This window comes from Haliotis rufescens, unplaced genomic scaffold (assembly GCF_023055435.1).
Source record: "Haliotis rufescens isolate VD_foot unplaced genomic scaffold, xgHalRufe1.0.p SCAF_16, whole genome shotgun sequence".
NCBI classification, from domain to species: Eukaryota; Metazoa; Mollusca; class Gastropoda; order Lepetellida; family Haliotidae; genus Haliotis; species Haliotis rufescens.
The window spans coordinates 14,572,322-14,599,726 of record NW_025963846.1 but is presented as its reverse complement, the minus strand read 5'-3'; the positions used below and the strand labels follow the sequence as shown (position 1 = coordinate 14,599,726).

The following is a 27,405-nucleotide window of genomic DNA, read 5'->3' as shown; positions in this document are numbered from 1 at the left end:
TATAAAACAGCTGAATCCATCTAGAGTGACCCAGCTTTAAATATGATAACGCAGCGTATAAACTACAAATCATAATGCAATTAGTGAATACTTAACACATTCAAATATTGCGGTTGAAGGTCTCTTAATCTTTTTGTTCAACCCTGTTCTAATGCAGAATTATGGTGGAATCAGTCTGCTAGAATATTGTTCCATTGTTTGTGGAAGCCATAGTAATTATCAGAATTGGTTGGTTGGTTTGTTGTTTAACGCCGCACTCAGCAACATATGACGGCGGTCTTTAAATAATCGAGTTTGGACCAGATAATCCAGTGATTACTATCATGAGCATCGATCCACGCAATTGGGATCGATGAAATGCATGAACCAAGTCAGCGAGCCTGACCACCCGATCCCGTTAGTCGCCTCTTACGACAAGCATAATCGCCTTTTACGGCAAACATGGGTTGCTGAAGACCTATTCTACCCCGGATCTTCACGGGTCATATTATCAGAGGACGGGTTCAGAAAAGGTTGTTCCACAAAAGATTGGGAGTTTAATTTACAGTTGTATTCCTATAACTGTAAGACACGGTGGCAATGTTTCTGTTTAGCATTTTATTAAATGATCGTGACACCTTTTCGCTACTCCAAATATGTTCAGGTATTCAGCTTGATTCCGAAACACTTAGCATTTATATGAATAGTGCTGGTATTTTGGTATTGTTATTGTATACTGCTGATACCAATTTGGTATACCATCAAACAATCATGTTATCGTGTTTATTGAGAGCATAAAACAGAGTGCAAACATTTATGATCAATCCAAAACAATCAAGTTCAATATATTCATGTCCATTAGTATCAGTTTCATCGTAGTCATGGAAACAGAATGTCCGCCTTGGACTGGAATGTTCAGTGTCTGTGTTTGGCGAACACCCACAGTCCTTCAGTCGACTTCATTAAGCCGGCATCCCTTCGACCGACTGTGTGGCTTCTATCTGCCTCTAACTTGTATCTGAACAACAAAACAAATATTCCTGTTCTTTATTGTATAAACATTCAAAACTAGAATAAATTACCACGTGGATAAATGTGTCCCCCTCATGTTAATTCATGTTTCACGCCAGCTTGCTCAAACGATTTAATAACGAAACGATCATTTTGATTTGTAGATTTACTCCATGTTAGAATTATCTTCTTTTTAAATACCAGTGGCTGAAATCATATATAATAAATAATTAAAGAAAGTATACCTTTGAAGAATTCTTCCAAGCATGACCTTTTGCTCGTGCAGGGCAAAATGTTGTCCGATACAGTTTCTGAAAAGTAAACAGGGACATAAGCAATCATACACCCTCAAATATTCTCACATATTCTCGTGGGGGCGGTCGGGTAGCCTAGTGGTTAAAGCGTTCGCTCGTCACGCCGAAGACCCGGGTTCGATGCCCGGAATGGGTACAATGTGTGAAGCCCATTTCTGGTGTCCCCCGCCGTGATATTGCTGGAATATTGCTAAAAGCGGCGTAAAACCATACTCACTCACTCACTCACTCACATATTCTTATGAGGTGTATACGTCCAGCAGAAATTAAGCATCACAAATCGATTCTGGTCTGCCCCACGCTCAATTGTTTAGAGGCTGACCGGAATCAGATGTAATATTGACCACTGCGGCTACTAGCAACCACTTGTGTGACTGGCCCAAACTCAATTATTTAGAGGCCGACAGGAAGTAATTCTATAATATTGACTACTGTGGCAACTAGCAACCACTTGTGTGACTGGCCCAAACTCAATTACTTAGAGGTCGACAGGAAGTAATTCTATAATATTGACTACTGTGGCAACTAGCAACCACTTGTGTGACTGGCCCAAACTCAATTATTTAGAGGTCGACAGGAAGTAATTCTATAATATTGACTACTGTGGCAACCATTAAAAACGTGTGACCACTTGAGCTAGGAAAGAGTTTTGTCGTATGTATGTACATTAAAGAAAGAAGGAAGTTATGTCTTGACTTTAGATCGACCATATCCCGTAAGCCTTTCTAAAGGTAATACTACACGTTTCACTACTTGGGTATCTCAGCGATCCCGAACCTACAGAGACTTGTTTGACACACCAACTACAGCTGTAGTATCGCCGTATGCCACAAGGTTATCATACACCTACAGTGGGACTTGTTTGACACACCAACTACAGCTGTAGTATCACCGTATGCCACAAGGTTATCATACACCTGCAGTGGGACTTGTTTGACACACCAACTACAGCTGTAGTATCACCGTATGCCACAAGGTTATCATACACCTGCAGTGGGACTTGTTTGACACACCAACTACAGCTGTATTAATCACCGTATGCCACAAGGTTATCATACACCTGCAGTGGGACTTGTTTGACACACCAACTACAGCTGTAGTATCACCGTATGCCACAAGGTTATCATACACCTGCAGTGGGACTTGTTTGACACACCAACTACAGCTGTAGTATCACCGTATGCCACAAGGTTATCATACACCTGCAGTGGGACTTGTTTGACACACCAACTACAGCTGTAGTATCACCGTATGTCACAAGGTTATCATACACCTGCAGTGGGACTTGTTTGACACACCAACTACAGCTGTAGTATCACCGTATGCCACAAGGTTATCATACACCTACACTGAGACTTGTTTGACACACCAACTACAGCTGTAGTATCACCGTATGCCACAAGGTTATCATACACCTACAGTGGGACTTGCTTGACACACCAACTACAGTTGTGGTTTTACCATTGGTCACACGGTTATCCCAACACAACATAGATTGGCTTGAACGACCAAGAACAGCTGTAGTATAACCGTGTGCCACAAAGTTAGGCTACCCCTACAGGTATAATGGCTTGACACACCAACTACAGCTGCAGCATTGTCATGTACCACTATGCTATCATAACCCTACACAGAGACCCGCTTGACGCACCAACTACAGTTATAGTATTTCCGTTGGCCACCAGGTTATCTTAAACCTAAGGAGAGACTGGCTTGACACACCGACTACAGCTGTGGTATTAACATGGATCACTAGGTTATCTTAAACCTAAGGAGAGACTGGCTTGACACACCGACTACAGCTGTAGTGTGGGTCAGGTTATCCTAACCTATGTCTTGTAACACAACTACAGTTATATTATTTCCGTGGGCCACTAATTTTATCCTAACCCAGCTGAGAGACACAACAGTTGTAGTATTACCATGTATCACTATGTCAACAGAAACCTACAGAGAGATTGGCTTGACACACCAACTACAGCTGTAGTAGTACCATGGGCCACGAGCTTTTCTTAACCCTACAGAGAGACTGGCTTGACACACAACAGTTGTAGTATTACCATGTATCACTATGTCAAAAGAAACCTACAGAGAGACTGACTTGACACACCAACTACAGCTGTAGTAGTACCATGGGCCACGAGCTTTTCTTAACCCTACAGAGAGACTGGCTTGACACACAACAGTTGTAGTATTACCATGTATCACTATGTTAACAGAAACCTACAGAGAGATTGGCTTGACACACGAAAAACAGCTGTAGTATTACCGTGGACCAGCTGAGAAGGGGATGTATGCGTAGGTGTCCTTCTTCTGGATGTTCTCGGGCAGAAACCGATCAGGATCATACACATCCGGGTCCTCCCACACTTCCGGGTTGTGATGAATATTCCATAAGCCCAATGAGATGGCTGTTCCTATTGGAAAGACCTTCCCGTCAATGTCCATAGGATTCTCCAGTTTCCGACTGACGAACGGAACGGGCGAGTGGAACCTCAACCCTTCCTTCAGACATCGCGTCAGATACTCCATCTTGGGGATGTCATCCCTAATAACATATACATGTTTCATGAACCTTCAACTTACTCAAACCTCACCAACCCGATAGTCGAACATATTAACATATACAGGCTCGTCGTTTTCGGAATTCTAATACTGGCACTCGTAATGACTTCGACAAACGAGGTTTCTACAAACAGACAGTAGCTTTCGAAAGACGCCTTCTATAGCTGCAAAGCACAAACGACGTACGGAACCCATCCATTCTAGTGTGATTAACCTGTGACTTATTCAAACCAATGCGTTCTGCTCACACAGCCGCCACGCTAATGTTAATAACAGCACCAACTGGGGGATGTACTCTAGATTATATACCCAACCATGTGATGTGCCCTACCAGTTGATGTGCCCTGCCAGATGATGTGCCCTACCCGATGATGTGCCCTACCCGATGATGTGTCCTACCAGGTAATGTGCCCTACCCGATGATGTGCCATACCAGATAGTGTGCCCTACCCAATGATGTGTCCTACCGGATGATGTGTCCTTCCAGGTGATGTGCCCTACCCAATGATGTGTCCTACCCGATGATGTGTCCTTCCAGATGATGTGCCCTACCCAATGATGTGTCCTACCCGATGATGTGTCCTTCCAGGTAATGTGCCCTACCCGATGATGTGCCATACCAGATAGTGTGCCCTACCCAATGATGTGTCCTACCGGATGATGTGTCCTTCCAGGTGATGTGCCCTGCCAGATGATGTGCCCTACCCGATGATGTGCCCTACCCGATGATGTGTCCTACCAGGTAATGTGCCCTACCCGATGATGTGTCCTACCGGATGATGTGTCCTACCCAATGATGTGTCCTACCAGGTAATGTGCCCTACCCAATGATGTGTCCTACCGGATGATGTGTCCTTCCAGATGATGTGCCCTACCCAATGATGTGTCCTACCAGGTAATGTGCCCTACCCAATGATGTGCCCTACCCGATGATGTACCCTACCAGATGATGTGCCCTACCCGATGATGTGTCCTTTCAGTTGATGTGACCTACCAGGACATGTGCCCTATCCGATGATGTGCCCTACCCGATGATGTGTCCTACCCGATGATGTGTCCTACCAGGTGACGTGCCCTACCCGATGATGTGCCCTACCCGATGATGTGCCCTACCAGATGATGTGCGTTACCCGATGATGTGCGTTACCCGATGATGTGCCCAACCCGATGATGTACCCTACCTGATGATGTGCCCTACCAGGTAATGTGCCCTACCAGATGATGTGCCCTACCCGATGATGTGTCCTACCAGTTGATGTGTCCTACCAGGTGATGTGCCCTACCAGGTGACGTGCCCTACCCGATGATGTGCCCTACCAGATGATGTGCCCTACCAGGTGATGTGCCCTACCAGGTGATCTGTTCTATTATGTGATGTACCCTACTAGGTGAAGCTCCCTACCAGGTGATGTGCTTGGACTCTCTTCCGTCCAGCAGTGTGTCCAGTTCCTTCTGTATCCGGGTCTGGAACTCGGGTTTGGAGGCCATGGTGAACAGCGTCCATGATATCCCACTGGTCGTTGTGTCTTGACCTTTACAAAAACGAAACAGAGATCAAAACATGAAATAGAAGTTCTCCTAAAGAGAGGCAACAGATCCTACATTTCACTTGTCCATGTCGCTCGTAACAAAGTTGAACATTTCTTTTGTCTGAGACAAGGTTACGGGATATCAGCTGATTTCTGTGTGTTGCACCCTTCTATAAATCTTATGGATTAAGAATTCTTGGCACCCATCTCTTTAGTACAACAGATACTTCACTTGTTTCACTCATGATATAAAAGTCAGGACTCCGATTTCACTTCACAACATATTTATTTTATCCCAGTATTCAACATTCTAAGTGTTCATATACTGAACATATGTCATTGATTACGATAATTGCTCCTCTTAATCGTTTGATGTCACGTTTGAGATCAGTTCAAGCTTAAAAGGTTCATGATACAGAGGGCCTGTATGTACTTGCTCATCTGAAATATTATTTTATATTATTTCAAAACATCTGATCCACATCTTATAGTTTTCTTCAGCCAGTAAAATGAACCTCGGGTAAATTGAACAAGGATACAAGGATATAACTTACGTAAATCACACATATGAAGAATAGCACATGAGATGCGTTCCAAAATGAACAAGACACGCTACCATTCACTGAAAATACTTATCGTCATTTTTTGGGAAGATTAGAATGGGAATATTCTTTCGGTCAATGTTTCGTGGAAAATCGTGAACGCCTTGCATCAAGGTTGCGTATTACCAGATCAACGCGTTATCCCTTGCAACACTTGTTTTCACTAATGGCGTCAGGTGAACAACCCTTCCCATGGTTGAGTCATGACAACGACATATTCCACAGAACTGTAACAGATAGTTGCCCGAGATATGATTAGTGGCCATACCTTCAAAGAGGAACGTGTCGACTTCATTCCTGATCTCCAGCGGGGTGAGGCCCTTGCCATCAGCATCTCGGGCACTCAGCAGGACGTCCAAGAAGTCGAGGTAGCGGGTCTTGGGGGGTCCATCTCTCTCCTGCATACACACAGCACAATGTTACACACATAGGACAATGTTACACATACAGGACACTGTTACACACACAGCACAATGTTATACACACAGTACAATGTTACATACACAGTACAATGTTACATACACAGTACAATGTTATTCACACAGTACAATGTTACATACGAAGCACAAAGTTACATACACAGCACAATGTTACATACAAAGTACAATGTTATACACACAGTACAATGTTACAAACGAAGCACACTGTTACATATACAGTACAATGTTACATACACAGCACAATGTTACACACACTGTACAATGTTACATACACAGTACAATGTTACATACACAGTACAATGTTACATACACAGTACAATGTTACATACACAGTACAATGTTACAACATACATAGTACAATGTTACATACACATTACCATGTTACATACATAGTTGGTCTTGAATTTCCATGGGCATTACTCTCTTAAGTGAATTATACCAATTGTTTTTCAAGTTAGACACTGACCAAGGTCTGTCGCCTCTTGTCGATGATGTCTTCCGCCCAGCGATGTACAAAGTCACACTGCTTCTTAAACTTCTTCCCCTCGGACGAGTTGTAAAAGATGAAATCAAAGAAGTGCAGTGGGGTGCTGAAACAAGAGACTCCGATCATCCTCGCACAAGACGATATTATTTCTCATAGCTCAAATAAAGCTAGTTAAAAACTAATCTCGTTTCTCGTAACTTTTTTTTACGAAACAGACAAGGTAGAAAAGGGACAGTTTATAATTTATTTTTGGGTTACAAATCTGTAAAAGTAAACTCGTTATCCGGTTTTGCCACACACCCTAGAACTAGGTGACAAGTTTAGGGTTGGGCGGATCCCGAGAAACAAGCATTTTAGTTTAACAGGTCTAATGCATACATCTCTACCAACACGTCTCATAAGTATAACAGTGAAATATTTCACTTCAGAAGCTTTGGAAACTATTAGGCGAGTAAATCGAAATTATTGCTTTCTGCGTAAATCGGATTCTTTTCGTCTTTTCTCTATTCTATATGTTCAATGAGACCCTAGAATGTATGCAAGTAAAGATATTCTCTTAAATTATTTCATTGACGTATTTCATACATTTCTCAAATAAACTTTTCTTTGTAATTACATTGCTGATAAACATAAGACATTAAAATATGCTCACACTCACGCGTGCACACATACACACACACACATACATTTCAGTTCACATCACCATACCGCTGGTAGTCAGATGTTGTGCTTATGGTTGTAGATGGTTGCACATTGATATATATGGTTTCGAGAATGTTTATACACTTACAGGATTCGGTTTGTACCCAGGGCGACTAAATCGTTCACTGCGTTTACATACGGGTGTGTTTGCCTGAAATAAATACATATCAGCTGATTAATAAAAAAGTTTTTGAAAGATATCTAAGTCCCCATACTCACACTCACTTCATATTTGTTTTATTTCCCAAACTAACCCATGTTGTTGTCTGTCACATTCCCCGTACTCACCCCTGCTTCTGTCTGTCACAGTCCCCTTACTCACCCCTGTTGTCTGTCACATTCCCCGTACTCACCCCTGCTCCTGCCTGTCACATTCCCCGTACTCACCCCTGTTGTTGTCTGTCACTTTCCCCGTACTCACCCCTGTTGTTGTCTGTCACATTCCCCGTACTCACCCCTGTTGCTGTCTGTCACATTCCCCGTACTCACCCCTGTTCCTGTCTGTCACATTCCCCGTACTCACCCCTGTTATTGTCTGCCACATTCCCCGTACTCACCCCTGTTCCTGTCTGCCACATTCCCCGTACTCACCCCTGTTGTTGTCTGTCACATTCCCCGAACTCACCACTGTGCTGTCTGCCACATTCCCCGTACCCACCCCTGTTGCTGTCTACCACATTCCCCGTACTCACCCCTATTGTTGTATGTCACTTTCCCCGTACTTACCCCTGTTACTGTCTGTCACATTCCCCGTACTCACCCCTGTTGTTGTCTGTCACATTTCCCGTACTCACCCCCGTTGCTGTCTGCCATATTCCCCGTAACCACCCCTGTTGCTGTCTGCCACATTCCCCGTACTCACCCCTATTGTTGTCTGTCACTTTCCCCGTAACTCACCCCTGTTATTGTCTGCCACATTCCCCGTACTCACCCCTGTTCCTGCCTGTCCCATTCCCCGTACTCACCCCTATGGCTGTCTGCCACATTCCCCGTACTCACCACTGTGCTGTCTGCCACATTCCCGTACTCATCCCTGTAGCTGTCTATCCCATTCCCCGTACTCACCCCTGTTCCTGCCTGTCCCATTCACCGTACTCACACCTGCTGCTGTCTGTCACATTCCCCGCACTCACCCCTGCTGCTGTCTGTCCCATTCCCCGTACTCACCCCTGCTGCTGTCTGTCCCATTCCCCGTACTCACCCCTGCTGCTGTCTGTCCCATTCCCCGTACTCACCCCTGCTGCTGTCTGTCACATTCCCCGTACTCACCCCTGCTGCTGTCTGTCACATTCCCCGTACTCACCCCTGCTGCTGTCTGTCACATTCCCCGTACTCACCCCTGTTCCTGTCTGTCACATTCCCCGTACTCACCCCTGTTCCTGTATGTTTTCCTCGACAGACATGGCGCACCTCAACAGGATGTCAAATGTACACAGACTGATCATGTTGAATAACTCAAAGCTTGTGCCTTCCTCCACGTGCTTGTCAATCTTGTCCTGGTAAACAAATGTTGATGCGTGAAGATGCTCACACTATTTGTTGCGTTAGTGAGTGGTGTGGGTGAGTGAGGGAGGGAGGGTTAACGGCTGTTTGTTAAGCATGTCAGTAATATCATTATGCGTTAGCTAGATGTGTAAGGAAAGCCTGAATTGGTTGGGTGAGTGAGTTGGGTTTAACGCCGCTTTTAACAGTATTCCAGTTATATCGCGGCGTGTCAGCTTAATGTGGGAGGAAAGCCCGAAGTGATGCAGGTCTCAGACGTTTACCACTTCGGTGAAACCCACAAGCACGAGTATGGTGCTGACAAACCTAGAAACATAGGTTTCTGGCGAATCGAATTTACACGAGTGGAACCCAAAGATCTCCTGAACATGGCTTATCTATTGTAGACCTTACTTAGTAAGTGAGCTGTTATTGTAATGTTCCACTAGAAGCAAACCGTCCAGCAGTATCTCTCGAAGGATGGGGTAGAGGTGGGGGATTGGGTGAGGTGTGGGGTGTGGGGTGTGGGAGGTAAAACTAAGATATGGGACTTCACACACATTGTAAACTTTTTCGGAATTAAACAAGTGTGACAAGTTTCAACCCACAAGCTGCCCTTAAAAAACAAACTCGGCTACTGGTGCAAACATGATCATGATAATAATATCATCACTGCTATAGACTAGATGACTCAGCATATGCAATTAGTATAACAAATACAAGCAACTAAACCATTTCCATAATCATAAACAATCTGTACTAGAAGCAGAGTCCATTATAGGAACCCGACTATATCGTAAGCATGTGTGAATGGTCACTGTTAGACAGATGATACCAGGTGTCCACGGAAAGGTGAGCGTATCCTGTCCCAACAGTGGCACCCGTCACAAACACATGCAAAGGCAAGTCAAGAGTTCACCTGTGAATAAACACGGGAACACATAGTACAATAAGACTTTTGTAAAGCTTTACTGGGGCCTTGAATGTTTGTAACACTGACACCACTGTACTCAGGACTGCATGCAGTATTAAAGATAATATACATGTACAATTAAAATCAAGTCATTGTCAATATATATATACATCGGTGGCATTAAAATACTATTACATTAATACTTTCACAAACACTACCGTTACCCTGTAAAAATATTAAGTTCGGACTGAATTGTCTTTATTCAGAATGAGATGACACATTCCAGAATATGATTATTTGAAACAGAATAAGAAGTTTTTGAATTTGCAGGTAGGCATGAAGTTTGAATAAATTCAAGGGATTATTATTTATTATTAAGTACAAAGCCTATTACTTCATGATAATTCGCGGGATTTAGAAAATGAGCCAGTTTTTGAGGGGACGTTTATGCAGGACTGTCATGTTACTTTCATGCGTAAATGCCCAGGAGCAAAACTATATTCAAGGGACATTTAATCCGAGTTGTAGAGGTCACCGTCCCTAACTTCCACCTGTACAAGAATCTATTAGATGTAATCTCGTGAATGACAATTATATTGATACTATTAGTATATTTTGTTTATTATCCAAAACTATATATTCTGGGTTCAAAACAGGCCAAAGTGTCTTCTTTTTTTAACGCATTCCAAAAATACCCTAACTATATCTCAATATACCCATTGTATTGAATGGGGTCAGGCGTCGTCCTTCACTTTGAGAAGGCTTTCTGATAGTACTGTTTCCACCATTGATACTGTCAATGTAAAATTATTGAAATGCAAGAAATACTTCGCCGATGTTCTAAGGTAAACATTGGAACAATCATTTCTCCAAAACAGTGTTTGTGAAAGCTACAAACAAATCTGACTTTCGATAGTTTTCAGAAAAGACATGAACGACTTGCTTGAGAAGCATTTAGAGGTTGGTGTACTAGGTAAGGATAAGATATAGAGAATCTCACCCTCGTGTCTTTTGATATCAAATATATCAACACTCGTTGATAAAAGTGGAAAAATTCCGAGGCTTGCTGAGGATTTTTGCCACTTTTATCAACGAGTGTTGATATATTTGATGTCAAAAGACACGAGGGTAAGATTTTATTTATCATCCAACATCATTCTTCCAACTTTTTCAATTTGGAGACAGTAATTAGCAGTGTCTTCAGTGTAAAAAGTACTGCTAACAGCTTCAGTAGCAGAGCCATTAGTGATGTCATTTGATTGTGACGTCATGGTAACCAGTGATGTCACAATGGTCTGCAAAGCATTGTGATGTAATTTCATTGCAGCGATATCTACAGTGTAGATATCGCTTGATCTCATCCAAGCGATATCTCCTGTGGGAGCCAGTTTTGGATGATAAATATGGATGAACAACTTCTTTATTGCAATTAGGAGCGACGTTTCGGTGAAGGTTCTAACACCGTTATCATGCAAGTCATCACTTGACCCGAATGGTACATGCAGTTCTGAAGATGTTCCAACTGTATTTTACCATGGAAATGTGAGCATCACAGATATCAATTGAACGCCTTGGATTTCGTTCCAACCGAACCCGTTAAGTGTATTACTGACTTCGGTACAACGCCAGAAACGTATTATATATTATATTGTAGCTTTTCAATATCTCAAAAACATTTTGGTAACTTCAAATTAACACTTTTATCATGTAATACTACGTCAATACAGCGTACATTCCTAATACAGCACATTTACCATCCCAAAACACACTCGCGTGATAACCTCTATGCCTATAACACATGGATTATACACTTACCCCGCCGAATTAATGAAAGCCAGGCGGTCGGGTAGCCTAGTGGTTGAAGCGTTCGCTCGTCACGCGGAAGACCCGGGTTCGATTCCCGACATGGGTACAATATGTGAAGCCCATTTCTGGTGTCCCCCGCCGTGATATTGCTGTAATATTGCTAAAAGCGGCGTAAAACCATACTCACTCACTCACTAATGAAAGCCAAGGTTTAAGAATTCGTCATAATTCCGCATTTAAAAGTACTATTGAGTGTGTGTATGCGTGCGTGCGTCTTACCATCATGATGTCAATGACGTTGTTGGAGACGTCGACGTAGGGTTTGAGGATGTCGAAGTGGAAGGCGGGGGTGAGGAGGCGGCGAGAACGGCTCCAGCGTTTCCCACTGGCAACTAGGAGACCCTCCCCCAGCCAGGGCACTACTACTTCATATTGGCCCCCAAATCCCCTTTGCTTTGGCTCTATGCAGATGCAGGGTCAAAACTCATTGAATGATAGCTTGCTTCTCTGACAATGATATCGATGAGTTTGTTTAAAGTTGACCGAAGCATACTTGAAACTATTGTCGGCCAATGCGAATATCTGACAGAAGTATGTGTTTTTCCAAAGGCAAGTACTTAATTCTTGATGATGATTTAAGCATTATTATTGAACAAACAACAATTTGTATGGATTTATAAATGGCAGAAAATATTCAGTAGCATCTAATTAAATTCATTTAAAATATCGTAGGAACGTATTTCAATACACACATGAATATACCTGAATAAATTATACATATTCTGGTCACCTGTGGACTTGATGATGGCTCTGATAGAGTCTGGATGGTACACCCTGATGATAGGATTGAGGGGCCCTACCCAAATCCGGTAGTACTTGGGGAATCTCCTCATCCATTCCTTCTCCACTTCAGCACGCTTCTCAAACTGCATAGGGTACTGAAATGAAACCAAATTACGGAAATACACCCATAACCCTGATCAAGGGGGCACAGGTACTTCTGTCGTCCTAGGCGCGATAGATAGATAGATACTTAGATGGATAGACAGACAGACAGACAGACAGACAGACAGACAGACAGACAGATAGATAGGCATATTGAGTCATTACATAGTCGACATTTATGTTGGGTTGTTTGACACGTATTATATAGATACCTGTGGTGTCAATTTGCGGTAATTGTGGCTAATGTCAACATAACTCACTGCGAAATCAAATACTGACATTATTCACTCGCCCATGGAAGACTGGAGTATTCACTCCCTTCGAACATTATTTCAGTGTTTCTAAGCGTACTGAAACGAAGTGTGAACAGTTTTTTTTTTATATAAAACACATATGAGCTGTAAATAATCCCCCCCCCCCCCCCCCCCCCACGGCCACTGTACATGGTATCGCTGTTTCTAAACGCATCACAATATGCTATCTGGTCCTGTGTACACTGCTATTGTGAAAAGACCATTTCCCAACGCACCACCCTACACACTCCCTCTATTCCCACCCCATACCCCAATACCACACTAAAACCGATGATGTACGATGGACCGAGGCGTGAGGTTAACAAACAAGCCTTTCGTGTGTCCGGTCTTGACTCAATTGTTTAAATGTCGTTGTGACATAACTGGAATATTGCTGATTGTGGCTAATGTCAACATAACTTACTGTTGTTCACTGCGAAATCAAATACTGACATTTTTCACTCACCCATAGAATATTTTTCACTCACTACATGTCACTCACTTACTCCCTTAGTAGTGGAATAAATAAGATATTTCGTGTGTGTAGTGAAATATGATGTATTTCTCATCGAGTTACTTGAAAAAGGAGATAGTTTCACGAGTGGTGCATATTACATATTTACGGACACATTTGTCATGACACAGATGCGTAATGGAAACTTTATTTACTCCTCTCTTGACTAAGAGGGCTAGTTTTAGCAGCAGCAGCGGGGTCAACAGTAGAACTAGTTGCAACAGTAAACGACGCAGTAACAGCAGCAGTAACAGAAATAATAGGAAAATTAACTACATTTATACACCGACTTAGTCGACTTGACACAGAACAATAATGGCTTAGAAAGAGATAAATTGACTCACCAAATGCAGGTTGCCGGTCCTCCAGGAGAAGTCCTTGACGCCCTGACACTTGTTGAAGAAACTGAAAAGACGCCAATACCAGACCAGCAAACTGACAACGCGGTATGCCACGTACAGGAGGACAGATGTCCCTACAGCCTGGAGAACAGTTTCACGATTGAGACGAGATACAAGCCCCAGAGGGTCCATGTTTGCAAACCTCTCTCACCCACACCAGGCCGTGAATGAACCCTTCAATGCACAGCACCACGGAGTAAGTGTTTGCTCATGGACCTGTATCTAATGATAAGTCACTGCTTGTGACCTTTATATGTGGGTCTTATGTTGCCCAGCACCACGGAGTAATCTCATGAATTCTTGACATATTTGTTATTCTTAGTCACTGGTTTTGACGTTATGTCTACATGTAGGCTTTGTTTTGTGAAGGTCATGAAAGAAGTGTTCGGAGTGAAGGTCTTGAATATCATCCTGTCCTTACGAACACAGAGGAGAAGGAGGAGGGAGGAGGAGGAGGAGGGTTCTTTTCATTTGTTGTGTGTGTGTTGTTGGTTGGCAAAGCAATGATGACAGTGTTCTTTCGGGAGAGTTGGGTGGCCCTGAAAACGGCCGTTTGGAGAAGAAGAAAAAAAACACCAACACTGGCACAGGAACGGGAACGGGAACGGAACGGAACGGAACGGAACGGAACGGGAACGAAACGGAACGGGAACGGGAACGGGAACTGGAAAGGAAACTACATCCTAGGAAGGCGGGGGAAGCTTCCTCATTCGCATTCTCCTCGCACAGTGCCAGTAAGTAGTAGCTGCCACGTTCTTCTTCTTGTGTCTCAGCAGCCCGGTCAGCTTGAGGTAGGTGCAGTGGGAGGACCACTTGAGGTGTTCAAGCCAAGAATCGTCGTTGGGCGCCCATCTTCTCAGCCGCACGCCGCAATGAAAGCAGTACACGCCATCAGCACTTTGCGTGTACACGAAGCCCGCATGGGCCATCTCTTCAGCGGTCTGGTTCATCTGCATCGTTCACCCCTCAAACGAGGCTAGTCTTTTTTCAAAGTGTAGATAATGGGGCGACGATGGTGGCTTACTGGGCGACGGCGGTGGTGGCCTACCATGACAAGCATCCTAGTACACTCAGATCTGGACCCACAAGCATCCGTACCATCACTCCTTGGTCTACAAGAACCCAGATGGATCCTGGTCCCCTCACCACAAGCTTCTGTACAGCTCTTCGTCTCTGCCATTCTCGGTGTGATGAGGATGACGATGAGGATGATGATAATAATTATTATTTTTTCCCGGAGGAAAGGCTCGTAGTAAGAGTGCCCCAGCTCCATCCCCCGGAGAAGGAAAGGCTATGGAGAACGGAGACACCAATTCTACAAAGACAGCACCATCACCAGCATTGCCATCGCCTCCATGTCAATATAGCATGTGCAAAGGCTGCCTGCTGGTCTACGCTCATGGCACTAAGGCACGTGATGGGACGTTTCAGTACGTCTATTGTCATACCGTTTGAGCCACACCAGTAAGTGTCCTATCAGAAGACACATGACGGCCCATCCGTGCCTTTGCACCACAGACCCGGGAACGTGGGTGAGGAGGTAGTCTCTCACGATCAAACAGCCCTTTTCAGGGCCACCCAACTCTACCGAAAGAAACGCTTTGATAACTGCTTTGCCAACACAAACAACCCCACCCCACCCCCAAAAGAACCCCACACCCTCCCCCGTACTCTTCGAGGCACACGCCTACGATGTATGAATGTATGTAGACACACACACAGCTCCACTTTCTGGTTTGCAAGTGATATACTCCGAAATACTTAATTATGGTGCACGTTTTTGGTTGGTGATTGTTCAGTAATGTCATGTATGTATGTTGCATCAATAATATGTAGGTATGGTCGATAAAGAAGTAATTAGCCAATAACACTTTGGTACGTCTTGGCACGGCCCGGCCCGACTTTTAGGCAATGCCGTTATTTATCTCTGTTTTTTTTATAAATGAACTTGCCAGTGCGATCTGTAAGTCAGGTAAACGTGGTGTATTTGTTACGTAATAAATTAACGTAAGATGTTATTATGTTACTTTTCGTTACTGTTACTGTGTGAAAGCAATGTTTGTATTACATCGATAAAACAAATATTTGTGTTTTTAGAAATGCAACCCTTGAATTATCTAAATGACATTGTTGACGCCAAGTACTCGCATGTTGGCGACGTCGGCGTAGGGTTTGAGGATGTCGAAGTGACAGTGCCATTGACATTAAGTGTTGAAGGATTTGTTAAAATACATGCAAAATGGTTTCATGTATTTTCTGTTTTTCAGAATTTATCATTGCTCGGAAACTCAAAATGGTCAAACCAAGTTAACAAAAATAGTGCCTACCTGGCTTACCTGGATATTTAATCAACAGTTCAAACTACTACCAAAGACAAAAGTATTAACAAAAATAAAACAAGTAACTAAATATCCACAATGTTTCAAAATTTGCAAGAATGAATGTGCTATCGTTGTTGTACTATTGGAAATTGTTGCAATACACAACAGTTAAATCACTACACACCATATTCAAAACTGAGCCTTATATAACTTCTTAGAAGAAAACAGTACATTATTTTCCAAATATTTCCCTCCTGTTTTAAATATTAATACCCCACTCATAATAATTAATTTGTTAAATCCCAAAGAGATCATAAGCTCTGTTGTTGTGTTCCTTAAGCATGTATTCAGTATAAGATAACATACGTGACAAAAATATAAAGTCTTGTCTTTAGTTGTCTTGTCTATATGACGACACATCTCAAATAAAAATAATTTTCGTAATGACATTCAAATTTTTGCACAGAAATTCACAAAACTCAGGATGATTTAAACAAACACATGTGGTGTTATCAAAGGAGAAACATACAATGTACATGTACATTCAAAAGATCAGCTTCCCAGTCTGACACTTTCAGCGACGCGTAAGAGCCAATGTACAGTACATGTTGAGCAGAAATGTCTGATCAGAAATGTGTTTGTCAACAAACAGCCGTGGCGGCCATATTTAAATTATTCCCGAGACTCTCGAAGAAATCAGGTGTCATCATTTGTTGAAACAAGCATGTGAAGCTCTACTACATTGATCCAGTGATTTCTGAAGAGATGACGTTTACAGCGTGACGAATTGTATTTCGAGAGAAGTCTGAAGCGCAAAGATCAAATATCGTGAAAAGCGGACCATGTTCGTCGAGTACCACGACTAACTACATTGTACGTATACACCAAATGTCATCACATTGGGAAACAAATTGGTTGAGTATCAGGAGTTTCAGCATGCAGTATGGTCGATGTGCATAGATAAAATCAAGGTCAAAAATCGGATTAACCAGATAAACCAGAACTCTAAATATTTTGTTAAAAGAGACCGTGCAACAATGTATTTTTGGCCAGGTAAGTTAATTTGTTTTTCAACAGTCTGTCGCATAATTAGTTTTTTCAAGAATTTGCATCTGCAATATTATTTTTCGAGAAAATCCAAGGCCTCCCCGAATCTCAAATGGTCGGTCTCATGTGTGTGTGTGTGTGTGTGTGGTTGGGGGTGGGGTGCGTGTGTGGGGTGTGTGTGTGAAGGGGGGGGGGGGGGGGGGGGTTGAATCATTGCATCACAGAGGGATATCGGAGGGTGTTGAATCATTGTACTAAAGAGAGAATCGGGGTAGGTTGAATCAATACGCTGGATCAGCGACAATGAAGGTCAAAGTTTGACGAACGAGGACACGCCTATGTCGTCAGTTTACAGTTAATGTAGCTGATAAGGATATATTCATGGACAAAGGCAAAGATAATGCTGTCAACCTCTTCATTTGTCTGGCCTTGAACTAGGCCTTGTTTACAGGTCGTCGTTTACATAGCTGGAATATTGTAGACTTGGACGTAAAATATGACATTCACTCGCTCCAACGGTTGTGGAACAAAGTCATTAACTAACGTTCCCGATAGCATTTCGTAAGGTCTCAGATTCCAACTGTGAAACATGGATTTCTTTTATGTCCATCTATTGCAAACCTATAGTTGGGACGTATCGTGTACTCGTAGGCGTTCTTTTAGCCCGCGTTTGACTGTGTCCCAGCTATTGACCCTTGTCAACACCACAAGGTCCTATAAAAATAAACTGTTTTGTACACAGTTTTTGACAGGTCATACCCGTGATCGTGGTTGAAACACGTGGATACGTCTACGACTTGTGTCACTGTAACTTTTGCTGTACACTTGACTCATTCAAGAACCAGGAATCTTCAAGAACAATCTTCGAACAATTGATCGGGTATTTTGTGACTTCTAGTAGCACAATTAAGTATGTCATGGACTACTACCCAGTGTACAAATTCTTATTTCATTATTCATTGAGCTGACACGCCGGTATATTACTGCACTTCTGATCACTCTAATCAAGACCATGAGACCGAATAAATTACGGGTCTGTGTTTTTGTTTAAACCTCTGAGAGAGAAACTGTTAGATGCTCCCTAATATCTATGTTTTATTAGTTAATGATCATCTACTTCAAAAACCTGTAAATACATCCATGATACTACTAGTATACATAATATCTCGTGAGTTCAGTTCATTGATGGGGGCACGGGTGGCCCAGTCGTCTAGGGCCCCGCGATTCGCTGTGCAGAGTTGCGTCCCTTGGGCACGCCAGAAACCTATGATTGTGGGTTCGAATCCCGGTTGGTCCCGATTATGTTTAGGTTTGTCAGCGCCATTCCCGTGCTCGTGGGTTTCACCGAAGTGGTAAACGTCTGAGACCTGCATCACTTCGGGCTTTCCCTCCACATTAAGCTGACACGCCGTGATATAACTGGAATACTGTTTAAAGCGGCGTTAAACCCAACTCACTCACAGTTCATTGATTTGACGGCCCAGTACATGCATAACATGAGTATCTGATAGAACGACTTCAAATCAAAGCATTTTGTGTAACAATACAAGATGATTCCCGTTTGTTTTCCCTAATCAATATTGTTCCCTTCAAAAAAACATTGTTTGACATAGTCATATTTTCGAATAATAACAATTGCGACTACCATTAAAAGATATATTCTAACGATTAAATAATTTTTGTAGATCCTAACAGCACACAAAATGAACTCGCACTCGCACTCGCTCGCTCGCTTAAAACTCTCACGCACGTTTTTCCTGTTGAGATATGACTGTTTCGTTTCTTATAATCTTTCAACTGACTTCATTTTTCTAAAAAACATATTTTAATGACAACACAATCATTTAAATTTGGAGTAGATGTTCATGCACGGCGCACAATTTGGATGTTTGCGTGTTTGTTGTGAGCATGATATTCATACACGTGATGTTTTAATGTGAACAGCACACGGTGATTAATAAGCTATCATATGCTCATAAAACCCCTTAAATTTGACTGTAAATAACGTTTAGCAAATCCACGGCTTCCTGATGATCAACGTCTACGCGCCGTGGGTATGATGCAAACAGGAATGGCGTAAAACGAAGCTGACAGACATTTTAATCGAAACAATATAATCTTTTAGAAGACCAGACTGGGACAGTATACTGTTCACAGATGAATCCATGTTTCATCTGGATAACTCTGATGGTCGTGCAAGGGTCAACGTGCGTCCAGGAGAACGTTTGAGCGATGCTTGCGTTACTCAACGTCGTCAGTTTAGGGGTTGAAGTGAAATGGTATGGGGTGCATCACAACTGAAACAAGAATACTCATTGTTATTAATGGCAATTTGAATGTATACTAAGCTCCTATGATGTTCGGCAAATTTGGTCCCCTTCGTCAGTTCAGTTGTCAATGGGTTGAAAAGATCAGTGATGATATTAATAGCATTCATCAGAGAACATCCAACAAATTGGATTGGATCAAAGATCAAATGGAAGACAATGAAAGGGCAATCAGGGACACAAGGTTCTACACCAAAAGGAAAGTTGACTCTTTGGAAGAAGGTCTCCCAGCCTTGACAAAGGCAAAAGGCAAGACAATCCGAGATGACATTGATAACGAGACCTGTCCGCCCGTAGCCATCTCCCAAGCCAGTGTACCCGAGCTTAGAGACCATTTAGAAGCCAGGGGACACGTGTCTAAGTCAGCAGGAAGGGAAACATTGTGGACACATGTTTCCCTTTAAACCTGAGTGATATTCCTTTAGTATACAGAGTTGTTAGGAAGTATGTACAAATATGCATCAATTGTTAGGAAATTTTATAAATACACATGTACAAGTATTTCATATTTGTAGAATTTGCATTTAATCACGTTGCAATATTAATTAATTAAATGAGTAGCACTGACATGCCAAGTCTGTTCTTGGTGCTTGTTTGTTGAAGGATCCTTACAAAGATAGACGTGTCTAGTTTGGCATGGGTTGGATGATGGTGGCTATGGCCAGTTTCGTTTATCAACGTACACTTATTTGCTGTTACACAAACATGGTTGATAAATATATGTGGTAAAAGTGATTACAATCATTTCTAACATTATACAAAAACATTAAAAGAGGAAAAAAACTACTTATTGTTCAGGAATGTACCGACTTAGGTTTGCCACCTAAGATACAGAAACACTATGGGCAATTGATATGTGTATCCTTTGAACGAGTTGTGATTCATGGTTTCGGGGTGTATGTCTGTAAATGATGTACATACAGATCAACTGAAGGTGATGGTACATACCCGACCTGTCACTGCATATCAATAGTTGGTAACCGTGATGCAGCGATAGATAAACTACGGCCAATTTGGGGCAACTATGTAAATAATACAACTGAAAAATAGATTATTTAAAATATGTGGTGACAAGGATTTATATGTATCTTCCGTATCAACAAATTCTGCATGAAATTACACAAAGCTCATCTTGCAATTTTGGGAAGGCGATCTTCAGTTCGAAAAACAAAACGCCACGCTATCAGGGATGAAATGTTAACTGTTTCTCCCTTTGGTATCACTGAAGTCAGTGTCCCAGTCTTTAGGCATGTCTTACTGAGAGTCCAAGGGACACAAGGCAAAGGCTGCAACAAGACATGCATTGTTGGAAGTTGCGAGAGACTGTCTTGGCACACCCGGACATGAAAGAAGCGTATTTGGCGTATATAAATAACATTTTGTGATAAGATAAAGCAGATTATTTTAACCCGTCACGTGTCGTTTTATCTCAGTTAATGTCCCAGGTCATAACGGTGAAGAGTTCCTGTCAAGATAAACACATTGTCTTGTTGTACACTGTTCCTATGTGACTATGCTCGTGCTCGTGTTTCAAACAAGTGTATACGTCTATGACCTGCCTCTCTATCGGGTTTCCTGTTAACACTAAACACATTCGAGAACCATCTTCAAGACTGACTGGGTCGAACTTACATTCGGACAATTGATCGATCATTTTAGAACTTCTTGTTTGTCTTTGATATGGGCATCCTGGAGTTTGTGTCTAACCTGTATCCCTAAGTACGTATAAGCCAGACGGTCAACAGATGGTCAAAACTCCCCTTTCTTCCACCTCGCCACGATTCAGATGAAACATGTTGCCTTTGTCGAGCCCCAAGGACATGTCCAGAGCCCTGACATTTATGACATTATGACATTGATCTGCTTTTTCGATTCCCAGGCGATGTCTGACAAAACACCTTGAATGACTCAACATCAAATAATTAGCACATCTAAAATATTCATGAAAATAAAACATTATGATTTGTTTCACTTGAATAATGTATTACCGTGGATATAATTATAACGATAATCTCTCCATCATCACAATCAAAATAGTGTACAATTCCGACTACATTATAAGCATCTGAGTATGAATCATTATCAAATTCTGATGATACGAGGTGATGGTGAATCCTGACCCACCGCCGACAGCCGTCACAAACACATGCAAAGGTAAGTCAATTTTTCCCTTGAAAAAACGCAGGACCATACGGCACAATTCAAAATACGGAATTACATTTTTGTCTCTGATGCGTTTAATTTCCTCCTTGTTTCTACAGGGTCTTGAATGTTGTAACCCTGAGCCTTTGAGCATGAGTCGTATGGCGTTGTTTGAAATCTTCGTAGAAAGAGCATGCTCAAACGTTGTGAAATGTAGATGAAGGCTGGAGCTGTCCGGCTTTATCACACATGTGATAAATGTATTGTATCGTGGTTATAGAGGGCATAAAACAGTATGCAAACATTATTTATACGTCCAAATTAATTCAAGTTCAATTATATGTATCTCCATCAGTATCAGCTTTCATCTTGGTCACGAAAATAAAATGTGCTCTGATGTTCAGTGTCTGTGTTTGGCGAACACCCACAGTCCTTCAGTCGACTTCATTACGGCGGCAGTTCTTCGTCCGACTTTGTGGCTTATATCTGCCTCTAACTTGTATCTGTGAAACGAAACAAGCAATCATTTTCTGTATTGTACGGGCTATGAACACCAAAATTAACGGTTAAGTGAGGTGAGGTGAAATTGGGGTTGACGTCGCGTACAAGATTATTGTGTGTGTGTGTGTGTGTGTGTGTGTGTGTGCGTGTGCGTGTGTGTGTGTGTGTGTGTGTGCGTGCGTGCGTGCGTGTCTGTCTGTCTGTCTGTCTGTCTGTCTGTGTGCGTGTGTGCGTGGCTGCCTGTACTAGTCCGGACTGATGCCAATTTATAGTGCTAGCACACTGAGATACCATGCCGCAGTTTAACATGAATACCCCACTCAGACACAGTATACTGACTCCGAGCCGACCAGTCCTTGTTTTAGCCCCTTAATGCCGAGCGCCAGACAGGGTAACAACAAGTACCATCTTTTAACGTCTTTTGGTATGACGCGGCCGGGGATCGAACCCCGGACCTTCCGCTCTCCGGGAGGACGCTCTATCTCTAGGCCACGGAGACGGTCTTAACGGTTAAGTAGATCAATTTGTCCACCAATGTAAATTTTGATTCTAGAACTGTCTTTAGTTTTCTCCAAAGTATTAATGACCACACGATCGTTTAAATATGGAAAGTAGATTTCATGCAGTTTACGCCATGCAAGAAGGCATGATTTTTTAAAATACAATTCACTGAAATCATATCAGATACATATGTAACAAATCTTTAAAGAAAATTTACCTTTGAAGAATTCTTCCAAGCATGATCTTTTCTTCGTTCAGGGCGAAATGTTGTCCGATACAGTTTCTGAAAAGTAAAATTGATACAGATATGAACAATGTCCCAGGCTCACATATTCCTACATACTTTCGTGAGGGATATATACGTTGATCGGAAATCAGTGTTACAAATCGGTTCTGGAAAAGTACAGATTGATGAAATGAAACAATGTGTTTATATTTAATACTTCATCAAATGTCTACACACTTAGAATCGGATTCTGTGAGAAGGCTGGCATACATAAGCATGGTACACATGATGAAGATATAGTCTGAACGCTGCACTGAATTCGGAATATGGATAGGGTCTTGGCGCGTTTATTTACATGAAAAGAAAGAACTAATTTCTTGACATAGGCGGGAACACGCAGAGATATCAACGACATAAAGTAAAATTGTTAAGACCACACATTTCAGAACCAGCTACATTAATACTATAGGCAACTAGGGTATCCTGAACCTCCTAGTGACTGGTTTGACACACGACAGTTGTAGTATTGCCATGTATCACAATGTTAACAGAAACCTACAGAGAGATTGGCTTGACACACCAACTACAGCTGTAGTATTACCGTGGACCAGCTGAGAAGGGGATGTATGCGTAGTGGTCCTTCTTCTGGATGTTCTCGGGCAGAAACCGATCAGGATCATACACATCCGGGTCCTCCCACACTTCCGGGTTGTGATGAATATTCCATATCCCCAGTGTGATGAGGGTTCCTATTGGAAAGACCTTCCCGTCAATGTTCATGGGATTCTCCAGTTTCCGACTGACGAACGGAACGGGCGAGTGGAACCTCATTCCTTCCTTCAGACATCGCGTCAGATACTCCATCTTGGGGATGTCATCCCTAATAACATATACATGAACATGAACCTTCAACTTACTCAAACCTCACCAACCCGATAGTCGAAATTATTAATAAACACAGGTTCATCATTTACGGAAGTATAATCAATAAGTGACACTCCATCTGTCTCGTAAGGGATTTCGAACAATCAAGGGTTCCCAATACCAAATGGCAGCACTCGAAACCACCTCTTGCTAAAAATCAACTGTGTCCTGCTAACATAGCCACGCTACCTGTGTCCTTCCATGTGATGTGCCCTATCATGGCTTGTGCCCTACCAGGTGATGTGCCCCTCCATGTGATGTATCCTTTCATGCGATGTGCGCCACCATGTTATGTGCCCTACCATGTGATGTGTACTTTCATGCGATGTGCGCCACCATGTTATGTGCCCTACCATGTGATGTGTACTTTCATGTCTTGTGTCCTTTCACGTGATGTGTCCTTCCATGTGATGTGTCCTACCAGGTTATGTGCCCTATCATGTGATGTGTCTCTCCATGTGATGTACCATACATTGTGTCCTTTCATGTCTTGTGCCCTACCATGTGATGTATCCTTTCATGTGTAATGCCCTACCAGGTGATGTGTCCTTCCATGTGATGTTTACTTCCATGTGATGTATACTTCCATGTCTTGTGCCCTACCACGTGATGTATCCTTTCATGTGTAATGCCCTACCAGGTGATGTGTCCTTCCATGTGATGTATACTTCCATGTCTTGTGCCCTACCATGTGATGTATACTTCCATGTCTTGTGCCCTACCAGGTGATGTGTCCTTCCATGTGATGTTTACTTCCATGTGATGTATACTTCCATGTCTTGTGCCCTACCAGGTGATGTATCCTTTCATGTGTAATGCCCTACCAGGTGATGTGTTCTTCCATGTGAAGTGCCCTACAATGTCTTGTACCCTACCAGGTGATGTGCTCTACCAGCGGGTGGGCTCTACCAGGTGATGTGCCCTACCAAGCGATGTGCCCTACCAGGTGATGTGCCCTACCAGGGGATCTGTTCTACTTTGTGACGTACCCTACCAGGTGATGTACCCTACCAGGTTATGTACGCTACCAGGTGATGTGCCCTACCAGGTGATGTGCTTGGACTCTCTTCCGTCCAGCAGTGTGTCCAGTTCCTCCTGTATCCGGGTCTGGAACTCGGGTTTGGAGGCCATGGTAAACAGCGTCCATGATATCCCACTGGCTGTTGTGTCGTGACCTTTACAAGAACAAAACATAGATCAAATTTTGTTGTTGAAATATGGGTCCTAAGAAGAACAACAGACCCGTCACATAGCCTGCCCATTTCATTCTTCTCAACATCATCATCTTTCTCCACTAATTTGTACATTTAGGCACATTTGTTTTGCCGTTAACATATGTCTTCCGATCCTTTTGCTGAGACCAACGTTTCGGGAAATCAGCTGCAAAAGCTGCACTTTTTGTGTTCTCTGTTGTACCCTATCTGATTGTTTTCTGCTACCTGTTAAATGAACCTCAGATAAACAAAGCGGCAAAAGAAAGTATAGGTTGGCAATTTGTTATTTTCCTAAAAACAGCTAGTGGAAAGTAAGTATTGGGAATACATCTCACCCGAACGCGCCACGTTTGACAGGGCTCGTGCGGTGACAAACAAAAAATGGTGAACAGGTTTCCCGCCTATGGCATAAACTGCACGTGCATGTTAGTTGTATACATGCGTTCGTCTGCAGGGTATAACCACACCTGATGAAAGCACACAAAAGAAATGCCACGACTGCCACAGGAGCACACAGAGAGAGAGAGATCGGTATGGCCGAAATGGAGGCAACACAGGTCCAAATTGCCAGAAGGTTTGGTTGTACACCATTGACAGTAGCCAGACTGATTCATCGGTACAGGCAGACAGGGGGGACACAGGACAGGCCTAGAACCGGACGACCCCGAGTGATAACACCACTGGAAGACGGTCAGATACGGCTCATTCACCTGCGAAACAGATTCGTAACGGCGACGGCGACGGCAGCAACAGCGTTTGGACATCCCATTAGCCAACGAACAGTACTACGACGACTTCGTGCTGCTGGAATCCGAGCGTATCGTCCTTTCCGAGGAATAGTACTGACTGCTCAACATCGACGCCTGAAACTGCGATGGGCGAGGGAGGTTCGACGCTGGCGAGTGGGAAATTGGCGTCGAGTGCTGTTTTCTGATGAAATTACGGCAGAGAACGAGTTTATCGAAGCAGAGGGGAACGTTAGGCTCCGGCGTGTATTCGAGAGGTCCATCCATTCGGCGGGGAAGGTGTCATGGTGTGGGGCGGTATTTGTGGAGATCAGAAGACTGATTTGGTGATTATACAGGGAAACCTGAACGCTGTGCAGTACAGAGACCAAGTGTTGCAGCCAGTTGTGCTTTCGTTCTTACAAAACCAACAGCAGGGGACATTGTTTCAACACGACAATGCCAGACCCAAAACTGCAAGACTGACTCGGAACTTTCTAGACCAGCAGAACGTTGACGTTTTGCCCTGGCCTGCCCACTCACCCGATATGAATCCTATTGCCAGATGAACATGACATCCATTGCAACACTTGTTTTTATCAGCCCTGCCCGATTAGAGTAGTGACAGGCCATATTCCACTGAACTATGACAGACAGTTACCTCGACAAACAGAGATTGTATAAGTGGCTATACCTTCAAAGAGGAACGTGTCGACTTCATTCCTGATCTCCAGCGGTGTTAGGCCCTTGCCATCAGCATCTCGGGCACTCAGCAGGACGTCCAAGAAGTCGAGGTAGCGGGTCTTGGGGGGCCCATCTCTCTCCTACATACACACAGTACACTTACACATTGGACAATGTTACACACACGGGATAATGTTACATACACAGTACAATGTTATACCTACAGTACAATGTTACACACACACAGTACAATGTTACACACAGAGTACAATGTTACACACACAGTACAATGTTACATACACAGCACAATGTTACATACACAGTACAATGTTACAAACACACAGTACAATGTTACACACACAGTACAATGTTACACACACAGAACAATGTTACACACACAGTACAATGTTACACACACAGTACAATGTTACACACACACAGTACAATGTTACACACACAGTACAATGTTAGACACACAGAACAATGGTACACACACACAGTACAATGTTACACACACAGTACAATGTTACACACACAGAACAATGTTACACACACCCAGTACAATGTTACACACACAGTACAATGTTACACACACACAGTACAATGTTACACACACAGTACAATGTTAGACACACAGAACAATGTTACACACACACAGTACAATGTTACACACACAGTACAATGTTACACACACAGTACAATGTTACACACACACACAGTACAATGTTACACACACAGTACAGTGTGACATACACAGTTCAATGTTACATCCTCAGTACAATGTTACAACATACATAGTACAATGTTACA

At 42.9% G+C, this 27,405-nt stretch overlaps 3 protein-coding genes across 3 annotated transcripts in view; all 3 read right to left on the bottom strand.

The window, feature by feature from the left end:
- LOC124136402 (ultra-long-chain fatty acid omega-hydroxylase-like) overlaps positions 1-27,405 on the bottom strand; it is a 76,980-nt gene that overhangs the window by 18,817 nt on the left and 30,758 nt on the right. The gene's annotated exons all lie outside the window — the stretch shown is intronic.
- LOC124136385 (ultra-long-chain fatty acid omega-hydroxylase-like) overlaps positions 1-27,405 on the bottom strand; it is a 55,110-nt gene that overhangs the window by 18,817 nt on the left and 8,888 nt on the right. Inside the window, exons 7-9 of the mRNA XM_048396904.1 lie at positions 26,606-26,735; positions 25,018-25,147; positions 23,650-23,928 (exon numbers count right to left, since the gene is read on the bottom strand). Of these exons, the coding sequence (XP_048252861.1) occupies positions 23,650-23,928; positions 25,018-25,147; positions 26,606-26,735 (539 nt within the window). The remainder of the gene's footprint in view (positions 1-23,649; positions 23,929-25,017; positions 25,148-26,605; positions 26,736-27,405) is intronic.
- On the bottom strand, positions 748-14,221 carry LOC124136441 (ultra-long-chain fatty acid omega-hydroxylase-like). Its single transcript, XM_046502347.2, has 11 exons — positions 13,927-14,221; positions 12,621-12,768; positions 12,110-12,291; positions 9,001-9,125; positions 7,718-7,780; positions 6,907-7,030; positions 6,269-6,398; positions 5,272-5,401; positions 3,574-3,852; positions 1,236-1,301; positions 748-997 (listed from the first exon to the last, which is right to left on the bottom strand). The coding sequence occupies exons 1-11, from the start codon at positions 14,113-14,115 to the stop codon at positions 895-897; spliced, it is 1,539 nt and encodes a 512-aa protein (XP_046358303.2). The 5' UTR covers positions 14,116-14,221; the 3' UTR covers positions 748-894.

Excerpts from the sequence above, each read along its gene's own strand:
- LOC124136441 (XM_046502347.2), bottom strand. The coding sequence starts at position 14,115 with ATGGACCCTCTGGGGCTTGTATCTCGTCTCAATCGTGAAACTGTTCTC. Across the intron at positions 9,126-12,109 it reads ACGTCATTGACATCATGATG|GACAAGATTGACAAGCACGT; the intron begins GTAAGACGCACG and ends TTTGTTTACCAG. Across the intron at positions 7,781-9,000 it reads GAAAACATACAGGAACAGGG|GCAAACACACCCGTATGTAA; the intron begins GTGAGTACGGGG and ends TATTTATTTCAG.